General features: G+C 46.3%; 1 protein-coding gene across 2 annotated transcripts in view; it reads left to right on the plus strand.

Moving 5' to 3' along the window:
* The window catches only part of SMAP1 (small ArfGAP 1), a 568,890-nt gene that overhangs the window by 270,707 nt on the left and 281,103 nt on the right, over positions 1-17,080 (plus strand). For both annotated transcript variants that reach the window (XM_063916783.1, XM_063916784.1), the window contains exon 4: positions 6,649-6,724. In XM_063916783.1, coding sequence (XP_063772853.1) covers positions 6,649-6,724 — 76 coding nt within the window. The remainder of the gene's footprint in view (positions 1-6,648; positions 6,725-17,080) is intronic.

The following is a 17,080-nucleotide window of genomic DNA, read 5'->3' on the forward strand; positions in this document are numbered from 1 at the left end:
AGTCTTTCTGTACAAACTCCCCTCTGGATTATCTAATAATAGAAGTCTAGGGATTGATTAATTCACTGTAAATGGTGAACAGTTTCCATATACTTATTAGAAGCGTTGCGGCCTAGTGTCCTCACCCAATTTCTAGGGATGTAGTTGGCATCTCAATGATCAAGATGTTGGCAGTCAGAAGACCGGTGCCAGTATCCCGATACCGCTTAGAATTTTGACGCAGGAATCCCGACAGCATTCTGAAGTAAGAGGGGGGGGGGGGGGGGGGTTACTCTGTGGAACGTGAGGGCTAGGGTTATGCACTGGCTGGAGGGTTAGGCTGCACAATGGGGGAGTTAGGCACTAGGCAGAGGGTTTGGATTAGGCTGCGGGACAGAAAGGTTAGCGTTAGCCATTAGGGAAGAGTTAGGCACTGGGGGGAGTGTTAGGGTCAGGCTGCGTGGAGACGGTTAGGCACTAGGGGGAGGTTTAGGGTCAGGCTGTGGGACCGGGAGGATTAGGTACTAGGGGGAGGGCTAAGGTCAGGCTGTGGGACGGGAGGGTTAGGCACTAGGGGGAGGGTTAGGGTCAGATGGGGGGGGGGGGGTCAGGCTGCGTGGGGGGGGTTAGGCACTAGGGGGAGGGTTAGGTCATGCTGTGGGACGGGAGGGTTAGGTCAGGCTATGGGACAGGGGGGTTAGGGTCAGGCTGTGGGACGGGAGGATTAGGCTGTGGGACGGGAGTTAGGGTTTATTTTATGTCTCTATATATTAATAGGATGACTGGGACTTGTATAAGTATTGATATGTTCTCCAGAGATATGTGTAAAAAGAGGCAAAACTAAACAGACCTCTTCGCAGTCAAGCCCAGCTCTGCAGTCTCTCAGACACAGCAGGCAGGCAGTGGGCTCACTTTTCTGCCTCTTGCTGACAGCATATGTTCTGGCTCGAGGGGCTGAGCACCACCCGCTGGGAAGATCACCGGCCAGTCCACCTCCTAATCAGGATACCGGTGCCACACATCAAAAATAAGTGTCAGCGGCACGATGGCTGCTTTCAGGGACTGAGATCTCCCTCGTTATAAAGCACTGTATCAGAGGAGCTGCCTCTGCCAACACCCTCCGGTAGCTCTGTCATCCACCCTCACAGGAACCGCTGCTGCCCTCCGGCAACGCAGCTCCCTCTCACCCTGGCAGCCTCAGTATCCCTTAACATCCGGAGGCACTTCTGACTGTCTGTGAGCCCCCTTCTCCCTGCAGTGGTCGCGTGCTACTCATGAGCCGGCGCACAGGTGACAGTCCTGCTGGATTCCCACACGTTGCCTGCACCTGTGGTGGACGGCAGGGACGGGGGTGCCCAGGGTAATGTACCCCCTGGACCCCCCTTTAATCCGGCTCTGCTTCTGCTCCTTCAGGGAGGACCGTCTGGTCTCAGATGATACTGTTGCAAGGGGAAGTGGTGGTCAGTCCATGGAGTGCTGGCGGAGGGGAAAGGTGAAGCTTTTGTGTAATAAAATTTGTCTTGTATACCCAAGGGGGCAGAGAGTGGGTGCTAATTACCCAGGCTCGTTGAAGGTGCCTGGTGGGGACCAGAGTCTGCTGATGAGGATATTGTCTGCTTTGTTCCCCTTTGCAGCTCCCGTGTTTGGCCACATCCCATCCAATATCCGGTCTTGTCCCCGCTCTCAACAGCCCTGTATATTCCACAGAAATAATACCTATTGTTTTTTTTTATGAAAACGTTGCCATTTCTGCTAATTGTACAGCGCATTTTAAAATGTAGGTGCTGTTCTAATACAAAGTATTGACTTTTTTATGTCTTCAGAAATGATTAAATTTTTACCTCTGTTTTTAATTTGCATAAATGATTTCCATTATAACCTTAAGTTCAGCATTGTACCAAATCACTATTCTTGATTATCTGTACATTTATTTTAGTTCAACTGTTCCATGGGATCAAAATGTGTTGGTTGACTTTTTTATTTTTCTGTTTTTGTTTTTCAAAGCAGCATCTGACTGTAGCTAGGGGATATTTTGTACTATTTAATATTCTTGTAGTCAAAGTATAGATTTTTTTTTTCTTCCTCCAGATCATGAATGTTTCATAAGACAAACAATTGAATTTTTTTTAGATCAAGTTTTAAATGCAAAGCATGAATCTGATGATACTGAAATTCAGTGACTTCCATAATCAGATAATGCTCCCTAAAGAAAACCCATCACAAAACTTTGATCTGCTATGCTGTAGTGTGCAAAAAAATAAACACACAAATTGTGCTTTGATTTACAGTATCTTTGTATTTATATCAGTTGCTGTGTTCACTAAGAAAATTGTGCAGCGTGGACTTTTGTGTGCTACTAAAAATGCTTAAACAGAACTAAATGCACCACAGCAAACACTGAGATTGTGGCAAATGCTTTGTATAGTATTGTGTTTGTGTTTTTTTTTTTTTTGGTAACTAGAATGTATTAGCTCAGTCGTAAAAAATGTCCTGATTTCTCATACGTCCTAGAGGATGCTGGGGACTCCAAAAGGACCATGGGGTATAGATGGATCCGCAGGAGCTTGGGCACACTATAAAGACTTAAACTGGGTGTGAACTGGCTCCTCCCTCTATGCCCCTCCTCCAGACCTCAGTTAGACTTTGTGCCCAGGAGTGATGGGTCACACACTAGGGGAGCTCTACTGAGTTTCTCTGAAAGACTTTCTAAGGTTTTTTATTTTCAGGCAGACCTGCTGGCTACAGGCTCCCTGCAGCGTTGGAGTGAGGGGAGAGAAGCAGACATACTTCTTCTTAGTTTAAAGGCTCTGCTTCTCGGCTACTGGACACCATTAGCTCCAGAGGGTTCGATCACTTGGTGCGCCTAGCTGCTTGTTCCCGGAGCCGCGCCGTCAATCCCCTCACAGAAGCCTGAAGAAAGAAGCCGGGTGAGTATTGGAAGAAAAGAAGACTTCAGTGACGGCAGAAGACTTTAGTAACGGAGGTAACAGCAGCGGTAGCGCTGCGCTCCATGCTACCACACATCAACGTCTCTGGCAGGGTGCAGGGCGCTGGGGGGGAGCGCCCTGGGGGCATGTTGCTGAGGGTCTAAATTGCTGGCGGGGGGACATATTTAGGTGCCCGGGCACCAGGTATGTTCACCCCGCCAGTGTGCCGCAGCGGGGAGCAACAGCGGTAGCGCTGCGCTCCCTGCTCCCACACACACCATCGGTCTGCAGGGTGCAGGGCGCTGGGGGGAGCGCCCTGGGCAGCATATATGTATATAATATGTAGATCACTGGCGGGGGAACATACTTTGGTGCCCGAACACCGGGTATGTTCACCCCGCCAGTGTGCCGCGAAAGGGAAGGAGCAGCAGCGGTAGCGCTGCGCTCCCTGCTCCCACACACACACCATCGGCCTGCAGGGCGCTGGGGGGGAGCGCCCTGGGCAGCATATACATATATGTAATATACTAGGTATGATATGTAGATCACTGGCGGGGGGACATACTTCGGTGCCCGCCCCGCCAGTGCGCCGCGAACGGGAGGGAGCAGCAGCGGTAGCACTGCGCTCCCTGCTCCCGCACACCATCGGCCTGCAGGGTGCAGGGCGCTGGGGGGAGCGCCCTGGGCAGCATTTCTTGAATGATCCCGGGCGGGGGAACATACCCGGACACCGGGTGTCTTTGGCCCGCCAGGGCACCGCAGCGTGAGCGCTGCGCTCCATGGCTCCCACACACCAACGGCTAGTAACTGCTGTTAGTTCTGCTCTACAAGTTTGATACCCTGGCTGATGAGGACCTCATGTTTGCTCAATCGGTGCTGCAGAGTCGTTTGCACTCTCCCGCCCGTTCTGGAGCTTTGGTATTGACCTCATGGTCCTTTTGGAGTCCCCAGCATCCTCTAGGACGTATGAGAAAATAGGATTTTAGTACCTACCGGTAAATCCTTTTCTCTTAGTCCGTAGAGAATGCTGGGCGCCCGTCCCAGTGCGTACTGTGTCTGCAGTTATTGTTTTGGTTACTCTCTAGTGGTATTTCTTCTGTCAGACTGTTGCTGACGATGTTCATGGCATGAGGTGTCTTATTATTGGTTGTGTTGGCACACAGGTTGTGTTAGATATTCTCTCAGCATGTAGCTGTGTCTTTTTTATGCCGTAGGCTGGTTTTCTATTGAATGCCACGTTCTGCGGTATGTTCGTGGTGTGAGCTGGTATGACACTCACCGTGTTTATAAATTCTTTCCTCGAAATGTCCATCTCTCCTGGGCACAGTTTTCTAACTGAGGTCTGGAGGAGGGGCATAGAGGGAGGAGCCAGTTCACACCCAGTTTAAATCTTTATAGTGTGCCCAAGCTCCTGCCGATCCCGTCTATACACCATGGTCCTTTTGGAGTCCCCAGCATCCTCTACGGACTAAGAGAAAAGGATTTACCGGTAGGTACTAAAATCCTATTTTTAGCCTGTATGTTGTACTATGATACTGTATGTAGCCAAAAACATGATTCCAAAACTATCATTTGTATATTCACCTTTAACACTGGATGAATTGATCTACATCTCTGCAGAATACTCAGTAGTTTGCTTCTGGATCCAATAAGCTCCCAGTTACATGGTATGCTGAGCTATGAGCTCAATAATACCCCACTAATACCCCTTTCACACAGCACAAATAGCCCGTTATCGACCCGGCAATATGCCGTGTCGGCGTGCGGTGTGAGAGCGCCATAGTCGAAATCCCAGGTCGTCTGACCCGGTAAAACAACCCGGGAATAAAGCAGTGTAATTCCTAGGTTGAATACCGGGTCAGTGGCAGCATAAACGGGCTCCCGGGTCGATGCAACCCGGGACCTGTTTAGTACAACAGGGTGTGGCGGCACAGAGGAGATCTCCTCTCCCAGCGCCGCCCCTGCTGCCGGCTCCGCCACCCACCGCTATAGCAACGGGTCGGGCAAGCTAGCAGCAGCGTGCAATGCCGGATCCCACCCAGGAAGGACCCGTTTCCAATTCCCGATTGGGATCCGGCATTTGCGGTGTTAAAGGGGTATTACACGGCCACAATAACCTGAGTTATTGCTTGGTCTACCCAGGTCACAGCTTGGTGTAAAAGGGTCCTTGAAAAATAACCCTGGTCGACTGACCTGGGAATCTGACCCTGGTAGCTATTAGGGTTGGACACAGGTAACGGTGCAGTGTAAATAGCTCGACCCGTGTTATCCAACGCATGTTATGCTTAAAAGCTGCTGATTAGCTGTGTATGCAAAGGTCTGCCTCAAGGGAGTGTCTGTGAGTGACAGACAGGGCAGACCCAGGTTCGGTGTAGTATCCCTTTCACATCTCCAATGCCGGACCCCACCCGGGAATTGGAAACTGGTCCTTCCTGGGTGGGATCCGGCATTGGAGCCTCAGCGCTGGTTCCCGACCTGGCAATATACCGGGCTGGTTGCCATGGGGGCGGGGGGGTGGAGGCGGCCCTGGAAGATAAGCTCCTCTCCGTGCTGCCTCTCCCTATGTAGTAAACGGGTCCTGGGTTGCATCGACCCGGGAACCCGTTTACACTGCCACTGACCCAGTATTCAACCTGGGAATAACCCTTCTTATTACCCGGGTTTAATTACCGGGTCAGGCGACCTGGGAATTCTCCACGGCTTCTTTCACATCGAGCACTGACCCGTGTCGACCTGGCAATATGCCGGGTCGATACCGGGTTATTTTTGCGATTTGAAAGGGGTATAAACAGGGGTGACCTTGGAATAACTCTGATCCAGGGTGCAGTGTAAACAGGGTCTGACCCGGGTTAGAACTGTTTCTGGTGTAAAAGTGATGTGTCCTGTTTGGAACTCAGATTAAGACCTAAATTATTTCATAGTTTTATGACTGAGGAGTTCTTATCAGTTAGAACTACCACTCTGTAAGATCAGGCTCCACTTTTTTCTACTCCAAAAATAACTGCATTGAAATTACTATTTTAATACTTCCCCAGTATGCTGTGAAAATAGTTTGTAAAACAACCCAGGCTCAAACGGAGACCCTAACTGCATATTTTTTTACCATTAAGAGTGATCAGCAAACATTTTTTCCATTTCAAAATTGCCAAAGTGAAAGGTTCCAAAGTTTTGCCCACTAAGTTCAACTAGTTGTTCTAGTATAGCCCGCGATGGCAAAGACAGAAATGATAAAGTTCAACCGATGCTGGATTTGAAGGTGTAACTTGGTGCTTTCTAGCCTGGTAGATAATCCATGTATTAGCTATTTAATTTAATAATTAGCTGGCTGGTATATATAACGCTAAGGAAACGGGTTTCTGGTTAATGGGATTTAATCTCTTCCCACATTTTTTATTATGACCGTTAAAACTATATTTTGCTAAGCCATCATTATGGAATTTGGTTTTATAATATTTCTTCTGGACTTCCAGGAATTGTTGATTACACAGTGCACCTTGGTACGGTTGACCTCATTCAAGACTACTATAGCCTTGCCCATCCTGCAGATCTACTGTAATTGCACCTTTTATACTATTTCTACTCCGCTGTCTATAGTTACTCCACTAGATCTACTCCCCTGGCTTCATTTTTCTCCCTCTTGTTACTTCCTGATGTTGTATTATGTAGTGAGTTCTAGTTCTACCTCCTAAAGAAATATGCTGCATGACATACTGTACTTGCTTTTCCTTAATTTATGGACCAGATCAGTGGAGTTCTTCATCAGGGATAAATATGAAAGGAAGAAATATTATGACAAAAATGCTGCAACCACTATAAGTGTAAGTATCTTCTGTGTTTTTTTTTTTTATGTATTTGTTTGAGTTTTAAAAATAATTTCTCTACATTTTAACATGCAAAACAAACAGGCAGTATTTGTGTTATAAATATGAATCATTGTTATATTCTTGATTTATATACATTGTTATATTCTTGGTAGTATGTTATTAAACTCTAATAGAATGTAGTAGTATTACTTTTTTGTCCAGTGACATGTTTTAAAGTGACATTGTGAAAACAAGAATAATGCAACTTAATTAGACTACATGTGCATTAATCTATCTTTTAACCAGAGTAGGACTAATTCCATTTTCCTGCTCTATTAACATTATTATAATAGACCTATAGGGGGAAATGTAAAAAAGAGTTATCGGTCAAAATCAACATTTTGAAAATAATTCTGTGTATTACATTTCTCCAGTGTTTTTTTTTCTTCTTTTTCTAAAGGGCATTCTCTACCGATTTTGATATGTTCGTTACGCTAATAGAGTATTTCTAATGGGGGAACCTGAAGAAAATAAGAATCGCTGGTCCATGGTGAGGGAACAGGGCTAGGGGCGTTTTAAGAGAGGAGGGGGCTTGTGTTGCAGACTGTGGGTGTGCCAAATCCTCTCCACAGTGCCATAGGCTCCAGCATTGTCTATTGCGCATGCGCAGGTCTCCGGAAACCTGTCGCCAGCGATGGTCAGGAGACTTATTGCCTACTGTGCATGCGTGCTAGCCATTTTGGGAGTGATATTAAATGATTCTGCAAGGTTGGAATTAGGGGAAAAAACTCATACTATATACTGTATTTGAGAAAAGTTGTAATAATAATTATAATATAATTATAACAATAATAATAATAATAATAATAAGAGTTAATAATAATAATTACAGGTTGGAGTATTCCATATACAAAATTCTGAAATACGGAATTTATTGTGTACAAATGAGATACTAAAATCTTTGCTTTCTGGTGGATCAATGTACATAAACTTCAAGCAATAAATTATAAAAAGTATTGTATAAAATTACCTTCAGGCTTTCTGTATAATTTTGTGTCTGAAACGTAAATGCATTACGTGTTTAGACTTGGGTCCCATCTCCTAGATAACTCAGTATGTTATTCAAATATTCCAAAATATGGAATAATCCGATCTTAAAAATACTAATGGTCCCAAGCATTTTGGATATGGGATACTCAACCTGTATTGTATTATTATTGTTATTATTATTATTTACCCAAAATTCCCAAATTTTTTAATAGAAAAGTCTGGTCTGCGATCATAGGCGTGCGCATGGGGGATGCCTGGTGCGCACAGGCACCCCCTAATATCCGGCACCCCCCGCACATCATGCTTGTGATCCCATCTTCACTGTGTGTGCTGCTGTTGTAGCAATACTACTACAGCAGCACACAGACAGAGATGATCGGATCACCTGCTGCGCATCGCTGCCTGGGCTGTTACACCCACTCCCGCTGCGCCAGTCAGACTCGGACTTGTGGGTAGGTGGATGGCTGCACAGCCCACCTGCTGCCATGCGCCGATGTCACACCGCGCGCCCTTCCTCCCCGTGCGCACTACGCTGTCCACCCACCCACGCTCTCAGTCTCTCCACTCCACGTGTGTGCCCTGCCCTGCCATTGCTGACAGACGCCGGGAGCCTAGGTCTCTGGAGCAGCTGCTGGATCAGGACAGAGGACAATTGTGGACTAAGCCTTTCTGCCTGATTCAGAGTAAGACAGACTTCAATGACCGCACTGTGCTGCTGGGCAGGGTAAGAGAGGGACTCATGCCAGCCAGGTGGGAGGGGGTTTGGAGGGTGGTGGGAGGGGAGGGGAGGGGGGGGGCGGGAGAAAAGAAAAGAAGGGTTATTTCCTTATGATATTATATATTATAATAGTAGCTGAGCCAAGCATTCAATAGTTTACTGAGTGCACCTATAGACTATAGGTGCACACAGGAAACTGCTTGGCTCAGCTAATATATATATATATATATATATATATATATATATATATATATATATATATATATATATATATATATATATATATATATATACATATACATATACATATATATACATACATACATACATACATACATACATACATACATACATACGCACACACGCGCGCGCGCACACACACACTAGTCGAAGTGGGTCGGTATGCAACAGTATGGCATACCGGCACTTCGTTTCCACTGATCTGGAATTTTTTTTTTTTTTATTGAATGAAAAAGAGTGCAGCATGAGGCGGCGGAAGTGGCCAGCCTGCTGCACTTACAGGATGCTGCTCCCGTCTCTGCCTGGCGCCCAGGTGGGGTGCGCCCGACTCTTGATGGGGCTCAGGCGTCCACATGCTCCGGCTCTAGTCACTGTTGCCGCCGAGCCCCTGTACCTGCTGCCACAGACTGGTAGGCTTTAATATTAAATTACGTTCACAATATGTCCCTCTCCCACCCTGCACCTCCCTTTCCCCCTGCGTCCTTTTCCACCCTGCACCCCCCTCTCCCCCTACATCCCCTCACCCTGTGTTCTCTCCCACCCCCTCTTCCTCTGTCCCTCTCCCCAATATATCCTCCTCCCACCCTGCATCCCTCCTCTCACCTGGTGCCCCTCTCCCACCCTGCAACCCTCTCCCATCCAGTTCTCAATATGTCCCTCTCCCACCCAGCATCCCCCCTTCCTCTGTCCTTCTCCCCAATATGTCGTCCTCCCACCCTGCATCCCCCCTTTCACCCAGTCCTCCCTCTCATCTAGTGCCTCATAAGGACATGCCCCTTGTGATTGGCAACGCCCCTTTTGCGGCACACACTTTCTTTGGCGTGTGCAACAGTACACCCTGGAGTGGACACTATACCCTTTAAATTTTCATGTCCCCACTTCGACCACTATGGGGTATATTCAATAAGAGTCTGGTCCATTCCAACATGCAGTTGTCTGAATGGACCAGACAACCCCTATTCAAAGAGCGGCGAAATCCGACTGTCGGATTTGGCTGTTCCCGATGTCCTGTCCGTGTGCGGCGCCGGGGGGTGGGGATGGGGGGTGGTGGAGAATATGTCTGCGGCGATGGGGGGAGCAGCAGAGGAGGAGACGGGGCAGAAGAGAGGAGGAGACGAGAGGAGGAGACGGGGGAGGAGACTGGGTGAGCAGCAGCTGCAGCTGCTTAACTGGAGGCTCACGGCAGCGTCCATCATATGTACCCCTGATGAAGTCTTGGTATGAGACGAAACGTGTTGCGTTATTCTATTTCATTCTGATGTGACCTCCGTCTTTAAAATAACAAGACGAGGAGCTTGTAAAGAAACATCTGTACATTGATTTTCATGGTGACCTTCAAAGTGTGTCAACATTGGAAGAAGTTCACCTTAGAAACTACTGTATGATTATGGACACTGATCTTATCTTTTATGGATTTTAATAAATTGTTATAGAGAAACATATTAATTATTAGTCTCCATATTAATATTTTACCCCACTTTTGTGTAATACCACTATGTGGGTGGGACTAATTGCTGGGCATTGACCTTAACTCAGAGGCGCCAACCTCACTATTGAGAGAGCGCGATATATAGATACAGGTTGAGTATCCCATATCCAAATATTCCGAAATACGGAATATTCCGAAATACGGACTTTTTTGAGTGAGAGTGAAATAGTGAAACCTTTGTTTTTTGATGGCTCAATGTACACAAACTTTGTTTAATACACAAAGTTATTAAAAATATTGTATTAAATGATCTTCAGGCTGTGTGTATAAGGTGTATATGAAACATAAATGAATTGTGTGAATGTACACACACTTTGCTTAATGCCCAAAGTTATAAAAAATATTGGCTAAAATGACCTTCAGGCTGTGTGTATAAGGTGTATATGTAACATAAATGCATTCTGTGCTTAGATTTAGGTCCCATCACCATGATATCTCATTATGGTATGCAATTATTCCAAAATACGGAAAATCCGATATCCAAAATACTTCCGGTCCCAAGCATTTTGGATAAGGGAGACTCAACCTGTATACAAATCTATATCTATATATATATCTATATATATATATATATATATATATATAGATCTATATATATATATATATATATATATATACACACACACACACACACACACACACACACACACACACACACACACACACTGATAAATGATGACACTTCACAATTCCAGTCTGATAAACAGCAACGTTTCAGTTGTCTATGCCACTTTCGTCAGGCTTTATTAACACAGAACCAAACAACATATACCTTTATACACCACCATTAAGTGCATTCCCCACCTCCCCTTCAGGTGTCCCACACCTGGCAGGTTAATTAAAAGATTTTTAACACAGTCTGCTGCAGTAGCCAGCCATCTGCATTCTCACAGCACAGGAGCTAAACAGAACTGAAAATGTAGCATAATCAGAACAATGTTCATATGAAAATAGACATAAATAAGAACAGTGTATCCATTAACATTTAGTTACATCAGTAACAAACATGTTCCTTACAATAAAACATTACTCTAACCAATAAAAAGATTGCATTTATTTCAAAAAAAGTTTCAGCAATCTAGTGGCACGATCACCTCCTCCTTGAGGCCAGGTGGATAGCTAGACTAGATGTGATACACCCTAAAGGTCTTAACGAACAAGCCTCCTTTGCTTGCTTTTTGAAATAAATGCAATCTATTTATTGTCTGCTAGACGAGATTTTATTGGCTGGATGTGGGGTTTTTCTTATTCTAAAGTTTCCAGCACAGTTCTTTTAGTGAGTTCTCTGTGGGTGATTTGGGATCGGTTTTGGGAGGAACTGAAGACTCTCTGAAAATGTCAGCTCCTTATTGCTTGGGCAGAGATATATTTTTTTTTTTGAGAAATTATTTTTTAAATGTTATTTTTGTTTTTCAGTGTATGACAAGACGTTGTTTATTTTGTGTTAGAGGTTGTTATAGTTTAATTGATGCCTAATGCCCAGGTTGTTGCACATAAAATAAACTGTTTACAACAGGGGAGGTATGTGGGACGAGATTGTCAGATGTGACTGGTTTATTAAACCAGACACAGACTAGTTCATTGCTCAAGCTTCGTATATGGAGCCAATATGGGGTTTGCCAGCTCATGTGTAGTAATACCGCTCTTGCTGCCTCTCAGGACATTGAAAAGAAATCCTCATTGACAATTAGTGAAATTAAATGTATTTCTACGGTAAAACTGTGAACACAGACATTTCTGGGAAGAGGGTCAAAGCCGGAAACATGGTAAATGCATTGAAAAAGCTGGAAATCATAGTAAATGCATTGAAAAAGCTGGAAACCAATTGTGAATGCATTGAAAATGCCAGAAACCATGTTAAGTTTAAACCCATGTTTAGGGGATACCCATAAAAATTGGGAATTACCCCAGTGTGTGAAGGATATATCTCCAATATTTTCTGCGATTGGCGGCAGCAGCATCCCCATACGTTTCTATAGGAGGATGCAATGCTGACAGATCTACCAAGCTCCGGAATACTAGGCCTATTTTTGTATGTATTTACTATGGTTTCCGTCTTTTTCAATGCATGTACTATGATTTCTGGCTTTCTCTTACGTCCTAGAGGATACTAGGGATCCATTTAGTACCATGGGGTATAGATGGGTCCACTAGGAGCCATGGGCACTTTAAGAATTTGATAGTGTGTGCTGGCTCCTCCCTCTATGCCCTTCCTACGAGACTCAGTTTAGAAAATGTGCCCGGAGGAGCTGGCCACGCTTATGAAAGCTCCTGAAGCGTTTTCTGCATTTATTTTTACTGTTTGTTATTTTCAGGCAGGACTGGATGGTACCAGCCTTCCTGCTTCATGGGACTTGGGGGTGGGGGACAACCTCTTGAATGGTTAATGGTCCTGTTCCCCGCTGACAAAACACTAGCTCCTGAGGGAACTGTGCGCAAAGCCCACCACGGCGGGTGTACATTCCCGCAGCACGCCGCCACCCCTAACAGCCAGAAGAAATAAGAGTGGTGAGTACTAAGCCGGCGTCCCGGTTAGCGGGTCGCCGGCCATTATGGCGACATGAGGGTACGAAGACGCACGGCTTCTAACTGGGGTGGATTGCGTCTCCAGACTCAGTACACAACTGCGTCTCAGTACACTGTACAGAGTACCCACACTGGCAAACAAAGCCTTAAAACGGATCCGTCTCCATTCTAAGCACAAAATTACCTCAGCCAGTAGAAAAAAAAGCGAGAAGACCATGCGCCATTGAGGGGGCGGGGCTTCACTATGAGCGGATCCAGCAGCTCACCAGTGCCATTTTCCCTCTGCAGTGGACACAGACGCTGACTGACAGGGACGTGCAGCTCCTCTGGTGTGACTACAGATTACCTCTGCTGTACCATGAGGTCATAGCAGGGGGGGGGGAGCGATTATTAGTGTACTAAGTCCCCAATATGGATACTTAGTCTGTGACTTGGCTAAACTTGCATTAGCAATAAGGGCGCTGTGTGCAGGCTCCAAAATATCTCTGTCTCTCCCTGGAAAGGCTCTTTGTGGGTTAATTGTTCTTTTAACCTTTTCCTGTGTGTGTCTGTGCTGTCACATTTACAATGTCAGGCAAAGATTGTTCCTCTTGCCCAGGGAGCTCACTACTATGTACTCAGTGTAGTGCACCTTCACAGGTTAGCGGGGCTGAACCTTCGTGGCTGGATTCCATTAAAGGAATAATTTCCAATATCTCAGTCCCCTGCCATTTGCAGCAAAAACGAACTCTGGCCCATATCCTGCAGTCTGACTCTGACGCTGAGGGGTCCGACATGGAGGAGGGGGAGGTGGATTCAGAAGGGGGGATGCTGTTCTGTCACAGGGAATAGAGGCTCTTATAGATGCTATCAGAGACGTTCTACAAATTCCTGATAAGGTGACAGAGGAGTGTGAGGATTCTTATTTTAATATAAAAAAGAAGTCCTCAGTCACTTTTCCTGTGTCAAAGGAATTGAATACCCTGTTTGAAGAACCGTGGGTTAATCCTGATAAGAAATGTCAAATCCTTAAAAGGTTACTCTCATCTTTTCCTTTTCCTCCTGAGGATAGGAAAAAATTAGAAAGTCCACACATAGTGGATGCATATGTGTCCAGGGTGTCACTGAAGATTGTATTGCCTGTCCCTGGTGCAGCTTTCCTGAAAGACACGGTTGATCGTAAAATTGAGACTACACTCAATTCCTTGTACACAGCTGCTGGGGTGGCTCAGAGACCCATTATAGCATGTGCATGGATTACTAAAGCCATTGCTAAATGGTCGGGTAACCTCATTGAAGGGTTGGATTCCTTATCTAGGGGGGAGATTGTTACTCCTGCAACGTATACAATACTCTGCGAACTTTATGGTGGAAGCCATAAAAGAAGTAGGTTTGCTTAATGCACGCACCACTGCTATGGCAGTGTCAGCACGTAGAGACTTATGGTTACGCCAGTGGACTGTGGACGTGGACTCCAGGAAAGGCGTGGAATGCCTACCTTTCACAGGAGAGGCCTTATTTGAGGATTAACTGGACAAATGGATCTCCAAAGCTACTGTGCGTAAGTCCACATATCTTCCTTCTGCAGCTCCCCCAACCAGGAAGACCTCCTCAGGACCTACTCTAGAGTCCTTTCGGACGGCCAAGTTTATGGGCAAAACCAGAGGATCTTCTTCTACAGCCAACAGAGGCGCTAGAGGTAAACCACGCAAACCAGCAACTGCCGGTTCTCGGGAACAGAGCTCCAGCTCTGCTTCCTCAAAGCCTTCTGCATGATGGTTGACCGCGATGCCTGGAAGACTGGCAGGTGTAGGAGCCCAACTTAAAAATTTCAGTCACATCTGGACGACATCATGCCAGGATCCCTGGGTCATAGATCTTATTTCCCAGGGCTACAGACTAAAGTTTCAGGAGCTCCGACTTCACAGATTCTTCAAATCAGGCTTACCAGTTTCACAAGAGGTACAGACTCGGGTCATTGTTCCAGTTTCACCTCATCTCCAAAACAAAAGATATTATTCCAACTTGTTTGTGGTACCGAAACAGGACGGTTCGGTAAGGCCAATTTTGAATCTAAAATCGTTGAATTTGTACTTACGAGTGTTCAAATTCAAGATGGAGTCTCTGAGAATGGTGATCTCAGGTCTGGAGGAGGGGGAATTCCTAGTGTCTCTGGATATCAAGGATGCGTACCTTCACATTCCGATCTGTCCGCCTCACCAGGCTTATCTACCAGTTCTAGGCCCTGCCTTTTGGTCTCTCCACGGCACCGAGGGTGTTCACCAAGGTGATGGCAGAGATGATGTTTCTCCTTCGCAAGCAGGGAGCAAACATAATTTCATACCTGGACGATCTTCTGATAAAAGCGCCGTCCAGGGAGAGGTTGTTGAACAGCATTGGCCTCACAACCAAATTACTCCTGGATCACGGGTGGATTCTAAATCTTCCAAAATCTCACTTGGAGGCTCCCATTTCTGGAAATGATACTGGACACACAGTCGCAGAAAGTTTTTCTTCCGTTGAAAAGGCATTGGTAATCCAGTCGATGGTTCGGGATGTCCTGAAGCCAACTCGGATATCTGTGCATCTTTGCATTTGCCTTCTGGGGAAAATGGTGGCCTCTTACGAGGCTCTTCAGTACGGAAGGTTTCATGCAACACCCTTCCAGCTCGATCTGTTGGACAAATGGTCCGGCTCACATCTCCACATGCACCAGAGGATCAGTCTGTCACCAAAGGCTAGGATCTCCATTCTATAGTGGCGACAGACTTCTCACCTAATCGAGGGCCGACGGTTCGGGATTTAGAATTGGATTCTGTTCCCCAACCTCTGCAGGCATCAGAGGTTGGGGAACAGTCACCCAGGGGGTGGATCTCAGTTTCAGGGAAGATGGTCAAGTCAGGAAGCCGGCCTTCCAATCAACATTCTGGAACTCAGGGCTATATACAACGCCCTTCTGCAGGCCTCATCTCTAATTTAGGATCGGGCCATTCAGGTCCATTCGGACAATGCGACTGCAGTGACGTACATAAACCGACAGGGCGGAATGAAGAGTGGAGCAGCAATGTCAGAGGTGTCAAGAATTCTCCTCTGGGCAGGAAAAACACGCTGCGGCATTGTCGGCGGTCTTCATTCTGGGAATGAAGCAGACTTCCTCAGCAGACACGACCTGCACCTGGGGAAGTGGGATCTTCACCCGGAGGTGTTCAGGTGCTTGACACGTCGATGGGGATGTCCACAAATCGACATGATGGCCTCTCGTCTCAACAAGAAGCTCAAGCGGTATTGTTCAAGGTCGAGAGACCCACAGGCAGTGGTGATAGACACTCTGACGACTCTATGGGTCTATCAGATGGTGTATGCGTTTCCTCCACTTCCTCTGATCCCAAGAATTCTGAATAGAATAAGAAGGGAAAAGGTTCAAGCAATTGTCATTGCTCCAGACTGACCAAGAAAGGCCTGGTACGCGGACCTTCTGGAGAAGCTGCTCGAAGATCCGTGGCCTCTACCTCTTCGCGTGGATCTTCTGCAACAGGGCCCGTTCGTCTATCAAGACTTACCATGGCTATGTTTGACGGCATGGAAGTTTAACAGCTGATTCTAGCCAGGAGAGGCATCCCTGACAAGGTCATCCTGACTGTGATCCAAGCCAGGAAGGGGGTAGCGTCTAAACATTACCACCGTATTTGGAAGAAATACGTCTCTTGGTGTGTGAGCAGAAAATATTCTTCAGTGGAATTTCATCTGGGATATTTCCTGCATTTTCTGCAGTCTGGTGTGGATGTGGGCCTACATCTGGGCTCCATAAAAGTCCAGATTTCAGCCTTGTCCATTTTCTTTCAGAAACAATTGGCTTCTCTCCCTTAGGTCCAGACGCTCTTGAAAGGTGTTCTGCACATCCAACCTCCCTTTGTGCCTCCTATGACACCTTGGGATCTCACTTTGGTGCTGCAGTTCTTCCAATCAGACTGGTTTGAACAGTTACAGGAGGTAGACGTTAAATATCTTACGTGGAAGACCGTCGCACTGTTGGCTTTGGCTTCTGCAAAACGTGTATCGGAGCTGGGGGCGTTGTCTTAGAAGTGCCCCTATTTAATTCTCCATGAGGACAGAGCTGAACTCAGGACTCTTCAGCAATTTCTTCCAAAGGTGGTGTCTGCGTTTCACATCAACCAACCTATTGTGGTTCTGGTTGTTACCGACACCTCTGTTACTTCAAAGTCTTTGGATGTTGTGAGGGCTTTGAAGGTATGTGAAGAGAACAGCTAGTCACAGGAAGTCGGACTTGCTGTTTGTTCTCTACGATACCAATAAGATCGGGTGTCCTGCTTCAAAACAGCCAATTGCGTGCTGGATCAGGCTCGCAGTG

The sequence above is a fragment of the Pseudophryne corroboree genome, chromosome 4 (assembly GCF_028390025.1).
Source record: "Pseudophryne corroboree isolate aPseCor3 chromosome 4, aPseCor3.hap2, whole genome shotgun sequence".
Taxonomy (NCBI): Eukaryota; Metazoa; Chordata; class Amphibia; order Anura; family Myobatrachidae; genus Pseudophryne; species Pseudophryne corroboree.